The sequence below is a fragment of the Aythya ferina genome, assembly GCF_964211825.1.
Source record: "Aythya ferina genome assembly, chromosome: 7".
Taxonomy (NCBI): domain Eukaryota; kingdom Metazoa; phylum Chordata; class Aves; order Anseriformes; family Anatidae; genus Aythya; species Aythya ferina.
The window spans coordinates 14,265,383-14,282,963 of NC_140302.1; the positions used below are offsets into that span (position 1 = coordinate 14,265,383).

The window sequence follows — 17,581 nt, forward strand, 5'->3', positions numbered from 1 at the left end:
TTTGTAAAATATTCTGAAATGATGCATTCTTGACATTCTCAGATCTTGATGTTTTATTATCTGCTTCAGAAGGCACAAACTGCAACTAAGAGTCAGTGAGCCTCACCTGCTCTTCTAATGGTGCTAGTATGTGTAGATATACAGCATATCTGTTTCTCTTTGCATGAAAAGAACAAAATAATAAAAAAACAGCAAACAATGAAATGCATTTTCCTGAGTTTCCAATGCACATAGAAACCAAAACAGCCATCCTCTTTCATTTGAATTACCATTTCAGACAAAAACCAAACACTGCTCTGCAGTTTCTAAAATTCTTGTGTCTTATCAAGCACCATCACACTGTAGTTTCTAGTCAATAATTTCATCATATGTTACTACAAAAAAAATCAAGTAATAATTACAAATTTGTTTTAAAATATTTTATTGGTATAAAGTGACTTTTAAACAGATTCTATATATATATAACAATATTTTTTTTTTCTGCACAAATAACTGATGTGATGTTCTGAATAAACCATCTTTTGATACTCTGTTACATTCCAACACAAACTGATTGGGCACTTTTTTTTTTTTTTTTTTTTTTTTTTTTTTTTGAAACTACCTTTGATAAGAAATGCATTACAAACTCATCAGTTTTGCTTCCTGTTAACAAAGAGACAGCAGCCGTCTGGATTATTCTAGATCCGCAGTGAAACTGCCACACTATGTATGCTCAAACTAAAGCTGTGCAAGTTTGACAAGGGGCAGATGAATCCAGGAGTTATTGTGCAGGGGTTTAAGTCTATGCGGCAGCTGACGGTTGAAATAATCATCTATACATCGCTCTGAGCTAACTGGGGAAAGGTTGAAGCTGTATATTTTCAACATATCTAGCCTAATGGTTAATCTGTTGTCTTGTGCAGGGGGTGCTGGGTAGAATCACAGCAATAGCTGACAGTTTGGAGGAATTGCTGTGGGTATTTTCAGTTGCCTGATTCACAAAGTGGTAGGTAGCAAAGTCTAAACAGGCTTGTCATTGAAAGAGGGAAGTCATGATCACTGTCGTTCCCATCAAAAGATCTCTGGTAGCCAAAAGCTCAATCAACATATTGATTATCTGCATTTAGTAATACTGAGCTGCAGTTCATCTTCACCGAGAATACGAAAGCTGAGCTTTTTGGAAGACAAGCCAGATTGCAAAGCAGTGATTGCTCCTTTGGAGGGCAGCTGGAAAGATGCTTAGGAGAAAGAGATAGGGGGTGGGGTATAGGGGGGAATAAAATATTGTTTCAAACAATGATAGTCTGACTGTTAAAAGCACTCTCTATGATTCTAGTGTTGGATCTGGCATATCAATACAGGGACATGACATTATTCACTGCAGAGATTAAGGGGGTGCAGTATGAATTAGACTGAAACAAAAATGAAGTATCTGCAAGTGACAGCTCTGGCTGATGGCTGACTAAGAAGGAAAACACTGTGTTAGTGTCTGGCGAAAAACGGTGCTGAAAGCCTAGCAGCTGATAGAGATGGGAGAGGAAAGGAGTGGTGGGCATTGGTGGTGGTTGTTTAGAATGTCTGGTTTTGGTCAGGATATTTTTTCCCCTTTAAAACACATTTTCATCTTCCCTTCCAGGCAAATCATGCTGAAGCCAGTTTCAGCCATTTTGTTGAAAGCACTGTACTGGTATTCTGCCTTGTTACATTTAAATTAAAGCTCAGCACAGTTTTAAGTTATGGCAAGTGTGTGCTTGCAAAGAATAAATAGAGATTGCCATAGGCATTATATTATCTACGTTGGTTGTTTTAAAAATGTTCAGGGAGTTGCAGATTGCATTTCAAATTATCTTCATTATAATAAATAAAATGTATAGAAATAGAAACAGGCATGATTCCTCAATGCAGTCTGTAGGCAAGTGTATAATCATTGAGCTTGAAAGAGAATTCTTGACGGTGGGGGAAAGAGGGTAGAAATGTATGCAGCTTCAAACTGTCTTTATCTAAATCCAATTAATATCTCACATTTTAAAGGTATTACAACTATGTAATGTTGACAGATTTTTTTTTGATCAAGTTCTGCACAGTATTTTCCTGTAATGCAATTAGGAAATATTACAGAAAACATGGAATTTCCTAAATTCCTACTCTTATCCACTTCCTATTGTTTGCCATTCTCAGTAAGCTATTCATTTGCTCTCAAAATGACTAATAAATGCTATGATTCTTAGTTAATGATAACGCCTTTGGGTACATGGTGAATGTCCTGAATAGTTCTAACAAACTGTGGCAAAATGTACAATGCAGGCAGCATGCTCATCCTGTGACCATTTTCATTGAAAATAATTGCTTATGTCATTTTAGATAAAGAAAACTAATTTAACTGTGACAAGGAAGTAGTTCTCCTTCAGTAGACTTGCTGGTGCTAAACTCTTCACATACTTAGAGGAGAACTCTTGTGGATGTGGAGGTTCTGGTTTAATATTGCACAGTGGTACAACAAATTACCCCGATCCAAGCAGTTTGGTTGCCAAACCTTGTGAGACAGTGACAGTCTGTAAGAATGTATTCAGTTCCATATAATTAAGAGCAATCTCTGTGTCACAAATATGTTTTCCATGGAAATGAATCCACATACTAGTGCAAACAACCAATCAGATTTTTAAGAAACTATTTATAAAAATTATCTGCTGAACAACAGGATACTTTAAAAGTGTTTTAAGTCCTGCACATAATGTTATGTACCTGCAGAAGTGACAGCATTGGCCTATATTTCTCTCCTAGTTATACAATACTCCTTAATCTAAGAACGCAGTTATATTTTTGTTCAAAATTGCATCTCTGTGCTTGCACATATATTTCCATGTGTATCCTGATGTGTTGGTGGTACAGTTTATCTTGACGGGCTATTTAGAATAAAAGCAAACAATTTTACTCTCCTAGGGTAAAAAAATACGTAATTCTGTTAGAGGAATGGAGAAAGCACGCAATCCTTGTTTATGTCTGCATAGAATATACCATAAGATATACACTATGATGGAAGTTTAGTGCATAAGGATTACATCTTGTATCTGAAGTTATTACCTATTGAACTCCAGAAGAGACTGTGAAAAAGTGTTATTTCTTAAGTTGATTGGAGGGTGGATAAGCATTATTACCTTCTATAACATGTGAAGATGCTTTGATGCAGGCATGTAGATATACACAGATTATATCCAATGTTACTGTCTGTAGTTTAAAGGTTGAACTGGATAGATACATTTTAAATTGTACAAATACGTGCTTGACCAGTAGCTTGCGTAGGGAGATAGGGCTCTGCAGGTTTATTTTATCATCTGAAAATTGTTTCACTAGAGGAATACCAAAGATAGAAGTACAAGATTTGACCAAAAAGCAGTAATTCTGAGGTAAGATGGATAATTTTTTTAGTATTGTATCCAATATGATGCACAGCAATTCTTTTGTGGAAGTTTTGCTAATGAAAGATATACACTATCCTCTAGTGGTTTAAAAGTCATCTCAACTTTCCTGAGTATGCATTATTCTTACTACACATTAAATGTTACTATTATCTGAAAAAGAACAAAATAACCCTGAGTTAGACTCCGGTTCTGTTCTGATTTTTTATTTTATTTATTATTATTTTTTTTTTAATCTATATCACTCAGAGTAGCAGCAAGCCTTTAACTCTGAGATCTTTGAATAGGAATGGAGACTTTGTCACCAAATGGTTGAACCTAGTGAACCTGGTTAAAGAGTACATTCAAAGTATTCTTGTTATCCATGTATAATCAGCTTTTTTGATAGAGACAGATCTAGTGCTTGAGCACAAATGGCAAGCATGTGGATGCTATTTATGTATCTGTCCATCTACAATATAATGATTCTAGCTAATAATAAACTAGACGAAAATACCAAAAAGCACACTGACCTCCTCAAATGATTTTGAGCTACTGTCTATTCAAAGTTCTCCATGGAAACTTTAAGGCAACTGAAACATATGGAAATAATGCTGCAAGATTATCAGTCCATAAACTACTCCCTACTCCCTTCTCACCTCATAACACATACCAGAATATAAGATCTTATTGGCTCAGTAGTATACCTTCTCTATAATATACCCATTCAGAATGAAACTAGTATTACTGTGTATTTTTACCAAAAATATTTGGTGAACATTGTATTATTGTCTTTTTCAGAGGGTGGCATTTGTTAGAGATATTAATATGTTCTTGTAGTTCAATTAGCTTTGATATATTAAAAAATGAAAAAGAAAAAACAAAAAGGATCACAGTTTCAAATCAAACCTGTTTCTAAGAAATTAAACTTATTAGTCTTATTTTCAGAGATGCTACATATATGACCTCCTGAAATTTACAGCACTCAGCACTTCTGAACACCCAACTACTATTATGTAGGTTCCTAATACTAGTTTAATTCCATAAATACGCTTGCACAATTTTAAAGTGTTGACCTTTCTTCTATTATTTCTTACGTATTTTAATAGCAGAATTGTTCTACCTCCCCTGTCATTTTCAGTAGAATATGGGGAATAAACATCTTCCACAGCTAGTAAATCTCAAAGCCTTTATCAACATATGGGAAATAAGTGTTTCCTCAGACACACTTACCCTAGGATGGGATTATTGCTTAAAGATAATAATATTGTGAAATAATCCTTTTATAAGTATTCTTTTATAAAAAGCCATTTTTGGGGAAAAAAAAAATAAAAGAAAAAAAAAAAAAGCTGCAGGTATAAACCTTTTTTTCAACTGTAGAAACTGATACTTTAAGCTTTAAAGTCTGTAATTCCACATGATATCAAAATTGATTCATGGTTTGAAATCATTTTCAATACAAAGACATTAATTTACATTTTTTCTTATTATTTAGAAGTAAAGAATGCAGCTAGACCAAGTTACCCAAAAAGTTCATATCAATTCAAGAATGCAACTACTAATGCACTGGTTGGTGCCAAGTCCACTGAAGGAGCCCCGGAACCTGTTTCACTTGTTAATAACCGTAAAGGGAGCCTCTTCCTACCCAACAATCCCTCGCTGCTGCACCTTAACTTATTGAGTTCTGTTGAACAAGGAAAATCTACCTACTGTAGATTGCAAAGGGCACTCAGCTTGCCTGTAAAATACTGCTACCACTCCCAAAAGCCTGGGTTGAACCAAGATCTCCGTAGGTAGCCCCGTAGTTGGATGCATAAGGCAATTCCAATTGGTTTGTGCATGGTTTTGCAATCTGTTTTCAATGTGACTATGACATTACTAATGCTCTGTTAAGTGCTTACAGATGTGGGTTTCTCCAGATGTGGTGATTAATAAGTTAATCAAGATAGCTAGTCAACTAATGTTTCTGGGTGGTTTGTGCTTTACCTTTCATATGGTTTATTTGCTCTGAAGCATTTACATTCTAGGCAAAAGAAGTTTACCAGGTATTCCGGTTTGTGTGTTGTTCAGTAACATAGATGCAGTTTCAGATTACAGCTCTTTTGGGGGCCTAAAAAAATGGAGTCTATAGACTGCTAGTAGTGACCTGAGGGAGACAGTGAAGGAGACATATTTATTTTAAAAAATGGTAACAAAATAACAAAGGAAGAAGTTATGAACTAGTCTACCGTTTCTGAAAGGCATTCCTTTTATTTTGCTTAAAAAATGAAATGAGGATGAAAGTCAAGTAATATGTTGTTACAGATGTTCAGCTCCACATTAAGGCTGTTAAAATTACCAGCACATCTTAAATCAATTCCTGGAACATTATCTGGAAGTTATGTCATTGAAATAATGAATCCTCTTTACTCAAGAATAAGCAAACATGTTAAAACATCAGTGTAACTTTAAATTAAACCCCAGTATAAACCAGAGTATCTGAAGCCTCATTAGATTTGCTTGACATTTTTCTAGCACTGAGTCTTCCTGAACTGCAAAACTGTTAGATTCTGTGCCTATTAGACAAGTGAGCACTGGGTTGTTACAACAGTACAGTAAGTGTTATACTTAGGGATGTGCAAAACAAGATCTTGATTTTTGTTAGAACTCAGAGGCTGGATTGAATTCAGATTCTATAAAATTCTGTGTCCAATTCTTGAACTTATTTGCACTTTTCATGAAAGCTGGTAAGGAAAGTCTGCATAATATAATATGACTGCATTTTAATACAACTCCTGTAGCATAAAGACATCAAATATACTAAAAATGGGGGCATATTCTCATTAACAAATGCACTAAGTCAAACATAGAACATCAGAGTTGAGTTGTCATATATCACAACCCATTATTCAAATATGGTTGTCTTTCAGAAGAACAAGTATATTTAAGACTCCCCTTTAAATTAATGCAGACACAGAAAACATGAAACTAAATTGATATTTTATGACTGCTAATTTTTTTTCTGGATCTGTTTCTTTAAATACACAGGAAATTGAGAATCATATGTAATGAAATATGTTTTATATCCTACTTATTACTAAGAAGTGATCATTGCAACACTTTTAGGAACCACACCATAGGTAATGGTCTCTATTCCATTCCATTCATATATTTCAGATACATAGATTCCCTTCCCTCATTCTTATGGAGCTGCATATCTAAACTGCAGATGCACTATAAACTCTGCACACAGATTTCATTGAAAAAAAAAATCTTGTTTGAATGTAATATGATTAAGACAGATTATCTTTCATTGCTACAATGAAAATGAATGGCTTCCTGGCTTAGCAAGGCATTGCTTTAGCAATGAATTGAGATCTCAGAAGGCTTTGCTAACAGGTATTAACTAGTGAGCCACATTAACCTTGGACTTTACAGCCAATCAGTGAAAGTAACAGTTTGAGTATGACAAGCACATATCAAAAGAGGGTGCTTATTTACTGTATATGCAGAACAAAAAATAACTTCAGACTGCTAGAAATCTATAGGTGGTTATTCTGGATGATTAGTACCAAGACTTTGTATTACAATTGGGCAACAAAGTAGTACCAACTGGTAGCAGTGGAGAACATGAATGCTGGACCATACAGTACAAAAGATCCTTATTTGAAAGGATCAGACATGTCTTTTGAACTAGCTGAAAGCTTGGAAAATTACTCTTTTTTAGTATTGTTTTTTATTGCTCATAGAAATATAACAGCTATAATACAATCTACAGTTGTCTTGTATTCCTGTAAGTTTTTGTATATTGTATTGATGGGTATATAGCTTCCTTACACTATTAAAATCGTATATCAATATACTTACGGTGCAATACTGAATCTCTTTACTAATATTCTGTAACTCCATGGTAGTAGATGAAATTAAGTGAAACTTAGAATTTTTACTACCAGGAGAGTGAAACATATCAGTTGTAGCTTGTTTCTGTAAGGAACATTTTGCATAGTTTTGTGTCAATTGATCTTTTAAATGTTAGAATCATTAGTTTAGAACTGAATATTTATATAATATAAAGAACAAGAAAGCACAGCGTATGTCTTGAAAGCAGCTTATTGTCTGTGTTGTGGGATAGCATGTGAATAACTTTTTGATAGATAAGTTTATAGCGAGACAATGCCATTTCCAAGAGGGGTATTCTGAAATGCACAAATGCTTGAACTTTGATATAATCAGGGGAAAAAAAAAAAAAAAAAAAGAAAAGAAAAAAAAAAGGTTCCTTACTAACAAAATAATTCTGTAAATATACACTTCAGCTTACAAATAACTGAATAATGAAGTGATCTAGTTTAATACCAGAAAGAAAATTTCCGATTGCATATTGCTGATAATTTTCTATGGACATATTTCTATCTCAACCAAAGAATAGAACTAGACTATTCATCAATAAGCATCAGAAAAAAAAATAAAAAATGAAATGGCTTTGTCTTTGGGGATGCTGCCAGAGAACAGAGAGTTAAATTAGTGAAATAAATCATTATAAGACAGTCATTGCTCTGAAATAAGTATAACCTTTTACACAACTGTTTGGGGCATTTTTTTTAATTTGTTTGTTTGGTTGATTCATTTGCTTTTGTGTTCTTTTGCTAAGCTTTCTTTTGCTTTGATTGCCTGGATGTGTTACATGATGCCAGGTCATTTAAAAAGACAGCACATCTGTCTTTTCAGGGCCCAGTCCTTCGGTCTTGACCAAGGCAATATGAAGTTCCACGGCAGACTTTGGAAAACAGACAGACATGACAGGCTAGAACGCAGACTGTAATAAAGTAGTGTCAGAAGAGGGCTATAGCAGAAGGATATTGCTTAATTTGTTCCCAGATAAATCTAGGGCAGGTGACACATATCCAGGTTTGTGGTTTTGGTGTCGTTCTTATGTAGCTCATTGCAAATTGATTTTTTTTCCAGCCTTTGCTTGTGCACTGCTAATGTGTATTAAGCTCTTTTAATACAGATACTACTACTGCTACTAATCTCTTTCCTTTTAGCTCTAAAGTAACAGCCTTCTAGGCATCTGTTATATTGCTTTCTAGTTCATTTTCAAGTTAACAATAGGATGAAAAAAGTCTGGTTTTCCTTCTTTACATTAGAATAACTCAGCATTAGTGTGAATATGAGAAAGCAGGCATAATTCCCTTTGCTAGCAAATGTAAACCTTATGCACAGATTATTAAGTGCTATAACAGTCTTGAAACAGTAACGATGATGGATAATTCTTATAGATGAGCTATTAGGAAGCTGCACTTGTTTAAACAATAAACATTGTGACATAGGTTATCCAAGATTAGTTTATGATTGGCAAAATCATAACTGATTCTACATCTAGAAACTGATCTGTCATTGAAAGTGCACCTCATCCTCATTAAAAGACTGTGTAACACATGCATCCTCTGTTACACAGGTATTGTCTCCCCACTTCCATTCAACCTCATTCTGTTCTCTCCTGTTACAACTCCCTTTTGTGAGAAGGGTAGAGTGATGAGGTCTGACTTGTGCTGGAGATCTGTGCACAATGGCAGGCTGTGCTCACAGTCCCGACTAACTGAATCATTGAACATCAAGGCATTGAATATTTTACATCTCTTCACGAAGACTCTGTTGTTTGGCATGTGAGGAGCAAGAACCAACTGGTGTCTGGCTCATTAGCAAAAGCAGGCTGGCAGCTGTTATGTTGGTATTGCAAATAGTGCTTTATCTTTCTGGAAATATAGCAAAGCACTAATTTTACTTTTCTGTAGCTCAGATTAACTGAAAATAATGCTAAGAATAACCCGAATGTGGTTCCCCCACCCTTTGTTTTTGAAGTAAGAAAGCAATTTGAACGCCTGTGTTCAAAACCCTGGTACTCTTCCCTGCTTCTCCTTCAAACCAATTTCTTTGACTAACATGTATTTGATTTTTATTACTGTTGGGCCTATGTTAGCAATGAACTATCAGTGCGTGAATGGACATAGAGTGTGTGTTCTTTGCTACTTCACTTGTATTTCATTTTGTACTTAGAACAGTGCTTAATCTCATGAGTTCCTTATATTTCCAGTTGAAGATGAGCAGCCATCGACACTGTCACCCAAAAAAAAGCAACGAAATGGAGGCATGAGAAATTCACCCAACTCCTCACCCAAACTGATGAGGTAAGACTGTAAAAAACTCATGTCTTCATCCCCTTTCTTTCTTCCTCCCTTCCCCTTCTCCTCCCCCCACATCAAAAAATAAGGGGAGGGGGTGGAAAAAAAGATTGTTAGATGGTTTCTGAAAGGCTGAAGTATTTATTCTGTCAGCTTGTCAGCAGTTAATGATAGAGCTGAAAAAAATTCTGTCATGAAAAACAGTTTGAAAAGCTGTTTGAAAAATACATAGGCTTTAAAGTCTTAGCTGTCACCCTGTCCTGTCCGTGTGTAGTTCTTAAACAGCAGTGGCACTAATGATAGCACTATCCAATCAGAGGAACTCATGTGGTTAGTTTGCCTCAGGCAATTCTCTTTTTGTTGGATTCCCTCTGAGTACTGTTTTCTGTACTTAAGGCCATATGTGAGATGTATCATCACAATCAAAAATGAACCTGAATATTACCTTCCTTTTATCCTGTCGATTGAAATCAAATTTCTGTTAATTGATTTAGACTGATAAAAAAGTCTAATAATCTATGTACTTGCCAAAGCAAAGTTCAAAACTAATGCAGTTGTACTCAGGTTAAAAGCATATTAATTATGAAACACAAGGATTTTTTAAAAGGGTAGTATATACTCTAAAAGTGGGTGATGAAAACGTCATCTTGTTAGTGATATTTTTCCCCTGTTGCTATATGTACATTATTTTACACTTGTAACATCTTTGTATAACTATGTAGTTTCATTCCGTAGGACAGTTTTCCTCCAAGAGTGTTGTTAAAACTAGAACTACAACAGGAAATTGGAATCTATTAAAATAATATGGCATTTTCATTCTGTCTCACTTTCTTCACCCTTTGCCTGTTCAAGTCAGTCACAACAGGATCAAATAGTAGATGTGGAGTCCTCTGTAAGGAGGCAGTTCCTCCTCTGCTTTTGCATATCTAAAATAACCAGTCTAGAACCTTGGTCCATAATTGTATCCAGAACTAAATATCATAGCAGTGATTTTCTACTGCATACGTGTACAGAAAAAATGCAAACTTCCTTAGATAGAGCCACCTTCATGCAGTTTGGGGTTTGGGTATATGTATAATAGTAACGGCTCTGCAAACAGAAAGGTTAAGTGAAAAAAAAAGTATGAATGTATATTTATTTCCTATATAAATTCACTTGTGTTTGCTTTTATTGTTGACAATTATTGTGTTCCTTTAAGAATTTGGGTAACAGGTAGGTAAATAATATGTCTCTTTGCGTTTCAGACTGGGAATTTTTAAAAGAACATCCATGCTTGTTTATTGTTTCTGCATTGTAGGGCGTATTTAAGGACATAACTTTTGCAAGTCTTCATTTCTGTTTACACTATAGAACCAAAAGTGAGATTGATTCACAGAGGAAAATGCACACAGCTGTGTCCTCTTTTTTTTTTTTTTTTTTTGACTCTTGACCATCTATTTCTGTTAAATGTATCATTAAAAGTTCTCTGCCTTCCTGTTAGCTCAGTCTTGCCCATATGACACTGATTTACATGCTTGTTTACAGTTTATGAGGAAGAATAAAATGAGCATACTGGCAAGCTTCTCATTTTTATTATGCCAGTTGTCATCCTAGCATCATTTTCAATTTACTTACCTTTGGACAGTCTTCTTATCTGGTGCTAGTAGTTTTAACCATTTAAAGTTTTTAAAATGTGAGAGAGTGTCTTGCCACCAAATACTAATTTTGGGGAAGTAAAAATAAAAAGAAAAAGGAGAAGGGGGAGAGAGAAAGAGAGAGAGGAAAAAAAAAAAAAAGAAACATTTGGAGCTGAGTGCACTGTCCCTGTTTGCTATGTAAAGTATGCCTCATTTCTTTGATCTTGAGTAATAATAATTCTGTGGAGTTATACTGTTTTCATATGCTTCAAAGCTGTGTCAAAGTTTTGCTGCTTAAGGGTACTTCTTTATTCTATTGGCTCTTGGGTACTGAGATGACAGGTCCTCTGTACTAGGTGCAGGCTTTTTCAAGTCATAGCCTTCAGCAAAACATCAAATTACCAAATACAGGGTAACATACTTCTACACAAATGCCTTTCCTGTAGATATATTATACCATATATATTAAATACTTTAGTGTTACACGGTACATTTTATGTGCAATAGAAAGTGATGGTTTGAGGTAGCCTTAGGGGTACTTTTTTCCACAAGCAGAAAAAGCTAGTGTATACCGTATCAAGTATGGTTTTTACAGGACTTTCTGCCCGAAGGCCTTTGTAAATAAGTAATGATCAACAGATTGGCTGTGGGTTTTTGAAAAGCATGCCTGTGTCAGTTTGCATGATGGGGGAAGATTTTCAAAGTGGAGCCTGCTTTCATTGCCTGCTGAAGAGGGACTGAGGGAGAGTAGTCGTCCTGAGCCTGAGCTGTCTGCTCAGTAGCACATCAGAATTGCTAAATACAGGTCTAGCAGCAAGCAGAGAACTTGCCAGGCTTCCAGATCTAGACATTGTTTTCTTCTTCTCTCTTACTGCTAATTTATCCGCCAGCACCCTCAGCCTCTCCCCAGACCCAATGGTCTCTTTGTCTTATCCATTATCTACACTGACTGATCTTTGGTTCAAGGTGCTAAATAAGAGAAAGCTGATTAAATCAGAAGAAAACTCTGCATAGCTTTGTGTGCAATGTCCATCTTTCAGCTTTACAATAAATGAAGGTGGGCTGTATTATTTGCTAGTTTGTATACTTGCCGGTTACCTAAAGTGACAGGTACTTGCTTTGCTTTCCTGCCCAGAAATATTTAGTATAAGTCAGCTAAAAGTGCACAAAAATATAAGTCAGCTAAAACATTGTCATGTCTGCAGTTGATATATACCTTTGCAATATTCTTCCTAAATTTACATTAAAAGAGCCTTTTCAAATCCAGCTTCATCCCTGTCCCTCCCACAGAAACAGCTGGCAGAGTTTCCTCAGCTGCGGACCTAGGTCTAGAGGGGGCCTGAAGAACAAGACTGGAGCATGTAAAAGAGAAGTAGTATGTGGAAAGTTCATCTGTAAATTATAATAAGAGCTGTGACTCTAGAGTCACTTTATGAGCAGCCTTACAATTAAGAAAATGTTGAAAATGCTGCATAGATTTTAGATTTCTGCAGTGGCTGGGGCAAATCAGGGAAGATGGTATTATGCCATGAGATGAAACTATGCGACCTCTGCTGTCACTGAAATAGAACAGAGGACCAGATGCTGTATCACAGGTATCCCCTGGAAGTTGTGACAGGTGCTTATTTAGACCTGGTCAGAAGGTGGGCATTCCTGAGATTCACTCATACATAAATAGAAATCTATATTATCAAATCTGATGCTGATAGATGGACTGAAGACATCTTTTCAATGTCAATTTTTTCATGTTATTGTTTCTAGGTATCAATAAGTCACTAACCGAAATAAATAAATGATACGTATTCAAATGTTCTTTGTATATGTCATACATGGTTTACATTCACATTTACAAAGTCATTGTTCTAACTGACTCCTGTATCACATCCAATGACACTGGCAGAATCACACTGATGCAATGCCAGAAGAACCAGTGGTTAATCAGGTAAAAATAGTTCAGAATGCAACTGTAGCTATAAATGTGAATGAATTAGGAAAATACTGAGCCACTATGCATTGTCAGAATTACTTTTTATCTGTTTCACACCAGCAGAAGTCTCTCCCATTAAACCCACAAGAACATGGGTCTTCTTCAAATATACCTGAATTCCAAAAGGAAAAAGGAAGTATACTTCTCCTGTGGAGATGTAAACACAAGGGCATACTATTGCAATAAGAAGTAAAATTTAAATGGAAATTGAAAGGAAAAGGAAAGAAATTTGTGAATAATAATCACATATCAAGTTTCCTTTTTCGTGAGATGGTGAGGAAAGTGGGACTATTTGATGCTTCTGGTGTCAGGCAGTGACATAGTCACCTGTTCATTATCTGACAGTAATAAGTTTCGATGTATGCTATTGATGAACAGCCATAGTAAACAGGCTATGTCACCTGAGTATCAAATAGCAAAGCTAGTTTTAAAAAAGTGTCATTGTTGATTTAGAGTGACCAGTAAAAATGTGAAAAGCCCTGGGTTTAAATCAAAAAAGCCACTTAAAAGGATTGTTGTTGGGGCTCAAGTCTTCACTTACTGCTTTGGTAGCTGCTATTGCATGAGTGGAATACACTGAGTTAAAGGAAATGTCAGCCCAGCTGAGTCGAACTACCTCTTAATGCAAGAACAAATAGCATATGACAGGGCCCAAGGGGCCTGAAGAGCAAACAAATAGTTTGTCCCTGTCCACTCTGAAAGGAATGGTGTAGTTGACATAGGCCTCTAGACAAGTAGCATACTCAGCAAAGGGTCATTATCATTAGTGTCCCTGATCATATACGAATCAGCAACATCAGAGGATGCTGGATTTTCAGTGTGTTGCCAAGGAGAATTTCATAAGCCTGAGGATTTTTCTTGATCAAGGCCCCAAAATAATTCCCAGCTAAACCATAAAACTAGTTCAGAGACTGTCAAGAGACTGTTCAGCTAAGTGACGTGGAAAAAGTGAGCTTTTTGGCATACGTTTTTGGAAACCTTAATGAGATTTATCTGAAGTTGAGTGGGAAACCTCATTTCTGTTTTCCTGAAGCTGGCTATAATATTCTAAGTATATGAGCAATGGCTGTGCACATGTTATCTCCTCATCTGCCCATCCAGCTCCATGTCCTTGCATGTGCAAACACATTTCTTCTGGTGCCTCTCAGAGTGAATTTGCATATGCCCTACCACTGTAGCACTGCCCTTCCACAAGCTGAAACTGTGATCTTTCATGCAGGAATAATAAAATAAAATAAAATAAAATAAAATAAAATAAAATAAAATAAAATAAAATAAAATAAAATAAAATAAAATAAATGAGGAGAGGTCAAAAGGTGAATATTTCTTTAACAAAAACTGGTATAATGAGTTTAATCTGATCATTTTTGGAGACTCCCCTAAACCAGATACGAAGGCAAGTTTTGAAGAGCTGAAAGCTCACAGTTTAATTGTAATAATGGTTTATATTTATGTCCTTCAGCATTGGATTTTCATAACATACTCTAAATTGACAGCTTTTGTTAAGGATTTACAAGGCTAACTTTATGCACTGATAATATGAAATTAAAAGTAAGCTGTGACACAGCAGGTTCCTAATAGCACAATTCTCTTCCTGGTTCTGTTTGACAAGTTCACTGCTGCAAATAAAAGCATCAGGTTCAGTAATCACCATGTTATTTTAGACCGGGTTTTACCAAGTTTATACATTTAAAAGGTTTGAATGGTAGGGAGTAGTATACGTTAGCCCGCTGATGATTGCTACCATTGGTAGTTGTGTTGTAAACTATGGAAATAAGAACAGTATCAGATTGTTTTTCAAAGTAATGTGAAATCTTGTGCAAATGTTTTTGAGATGAGAGAACAGAGTCAGGAAAGAAAAGGAGAAATTTCCATAAATAAATAAATAAATAAATAATCAACAAGCTCTTTTATAAAGTTCAGAGAAAGAGAAGACCCAGTCAGATCAAGGTAAAGGAAAGAAGACGTTCTTCAGCCATAAACCAGGTTTAAAGAAAGTAGCTAATTTTTATAACATTGATTTGCAACAGAGGTAGCTTTTATCATAAGGTATAAAGGCTACAGTTCATTTAAGTGGAAAACATCACTCCTATATTTTATGATGCCATTGAACTGTGGGTTTATATTTTTCAAATGAAAAATTATTTTTTCAGGTACTTTCTCCTACCTTGCAATGATTGCTAGCTCTGCAGCTTGAGTACATATAAATGGGAAATTTTAAGAACAAAGGATGTGTGCCTGTCTCTCCCTTGTTAAGTTGCTTATATAAAACTCTGAAAGTTAACTATTTTGTTACTTTCCTGTGTAAAAGGATTCATACCTCAGAATCATATTCTAAGAATGTCCTGAGGTAGCAAGATACTTTAATAAGCAAGATTCTGACAGTAAACAGCTCTATATCAGCATCCTCAGTAGTCTTGATAAATTAACATGAACTCATCACTAAGATTTCTGAGGTAAAAACAAACAAACAAACAAACAAACTGTAACAATATTTGAGTAGAGAGGAGAACAGGGGAGGAAGAATCATTAGTATTCTTAGCACAGTAGTTCAGCCTGTAAGCTAGCATAGGGTACTGTGTACCAGCCACTGTATTAGTTACATTCCTCTTCGTGTATCTATGGAAAATGTAAGACATTGTGGGATTGTATCTGTAGATTCTGAATATGGAAATAAAAGCATTTAACAGTAAAACACCAGGTTTTCTTTCTGTAGTTGCACTAGATGTTCTTCTGTAAAGCTCATTGCATCTGTGCACTAAATCTTTACAAAATTAATTGCTGATTAACCTGTGAAAGTAAAGATCAGTAGGAGCATCATTAGTGTAAAATACATAGGCAACAAATTCTCATTACAACTTAATATACACAGCCACATACACAGACTGCAGAGGGTCACGGGGAATGGCTAATGGTAGCCGACAAATGTTGGGTGTATTAGTCACAAAACGTTTGCTGAATTCCATCAGAATGTCGTGACAACCTTCACAGCTAGTCCCAGTGAGCTGCAGGAGTCGGTGGAGTTTGCCTGTGACAAGCCGTCAGTCTATCTTGGTTGAGCTTTATAGCACAAGTCAAAGCAGTCAGCGAAGATTGAAGTGACAGAGGCCCACGGAGTAAATAGTGAAACATGCAGCACATCATGAAATATTCAGTCAGGGTGTAAAAGCTCTAAATGCTTTTTCAATTATTAGCACCTGCACTGGCTGCATACATCTAACACTAACAGCATGTTAATTGCCACAATTTGTTAGGATAGTTGTAGGAGAAATTTCAAAGGCGTGAGACATTCTCTAGCGTGTCTTCAGTCCTTATCTTCAGCAAACCCTGTCCTTCTTCCTAAAATTATGTGTGTGCTTATGCTTGCAAACACACATCCACGGATAAAGTAAGGTAGGAAAACTCGAAGTTCCTGGCTCGTACACATGGTGACTTTCAAGACCCTGAGTCTATACTAGACTGCTTACGATCTCATTGTGTGGAAGAATCAGACACAGTGTATCTATGTGAGAAGGGCAAAATTGCAGACAGAAGTTCCAGACTCAAAATCTGCAAGTAAGTTTGGAGTGGTTATAAATGTCTGCAAGGAAAGCAGTGCTCTTTAAAATGTAATGTTGGCTTCTTCACAGTAGGGGTGCTGCAAATGGGATTTATGGTCTAGCTGTTGTCTTCCAGGCAGCCTTTTTGGAGTTGTTGCTGTAACATGGCATTTAATGTCATTCTCAAGTTTAATTGATCATAAGTGGCACAATATGCTCTTGAAAACCTTGAAAAGAAGGCATTTTGCTCTTCATTTTAAGTCATGTGTATGCAATATCTGCCATAAGAGCCAGAGAAGCAAATTTTTAACTGGAGTTATGAATGAGGGAAATGTAGCTTTCAGTCTTTTTTTTTCCATGCATGCTATTCATGCCTGTCTTTTCCGGCCTGGAATGACTAAATTCTATGGTCATTGCAAACCATAAAAGCCAACATCTCATCTAAAAAAAAAAAAAAAAAAAAAAAAAAAAAAAAGAGGATTTTATTTTTGTTTGTTTGTTTGTTTGTTTTGTTTTTTGTTTTTCCATAATGTGAATTTTTCAAGCATTTTTCAAGCAGATAGTATTATAGCCCTGGAGGATATCATAACTACAACACTAATACAAATACTTCCAGAGTAACTTGCCAATGTGACTCAAGCATAGCTTGACAGGGCCATTTTCAAGGGTGAGGCAGACAGAGATGCTCTAGAAACATTCAGTCCCTGATTTGGCTATAAGAACAAATATAATGCTATGTGTAGTATGAATGTTAATGGGAAGAGGGTGTCCAAACCCCTTAGGCAGATTTGACAGCCTTGGCCTCTCTTTGTCTGTCTTAATGAATTTTTACTATTTGCAAAACAAGTTTGGATCACCAGGTTTATGAATGTGTATAGATCTAAAGTAGTAATACTGTGTTGTTAAT

The 17,581-nt window shown here is 35.7% G+C and overlaps 1 protein-coding gene across 17 annotated transcripts in view; it reads left to right on the top strand.

Annotated features, from left to right (window-relative positions):
* The window catches only part of KCNMA1 (potassium calcium-activated channel subfamily M alpha 1), a 476,248-nt gene that overhangs the window by 404,723 nt on the left and 53,944 nt on the right, over window positions 1–17,581 (top strand). For all 17 annotated transcript variants that reach the window (XM_084526419.1, XM_084526420.1, XM_084526418.1 and 14 more), the window contains one exon: window positions 9,445–9,538. In XM_084526419.1, the coding sequence (XP_084382545.1) occupies window positions 9,445–9,538 (94 nt within the window). The remainder of the gene's footprint in view (window positions 1–9,444; window positions 9,539–17,581) is intronic.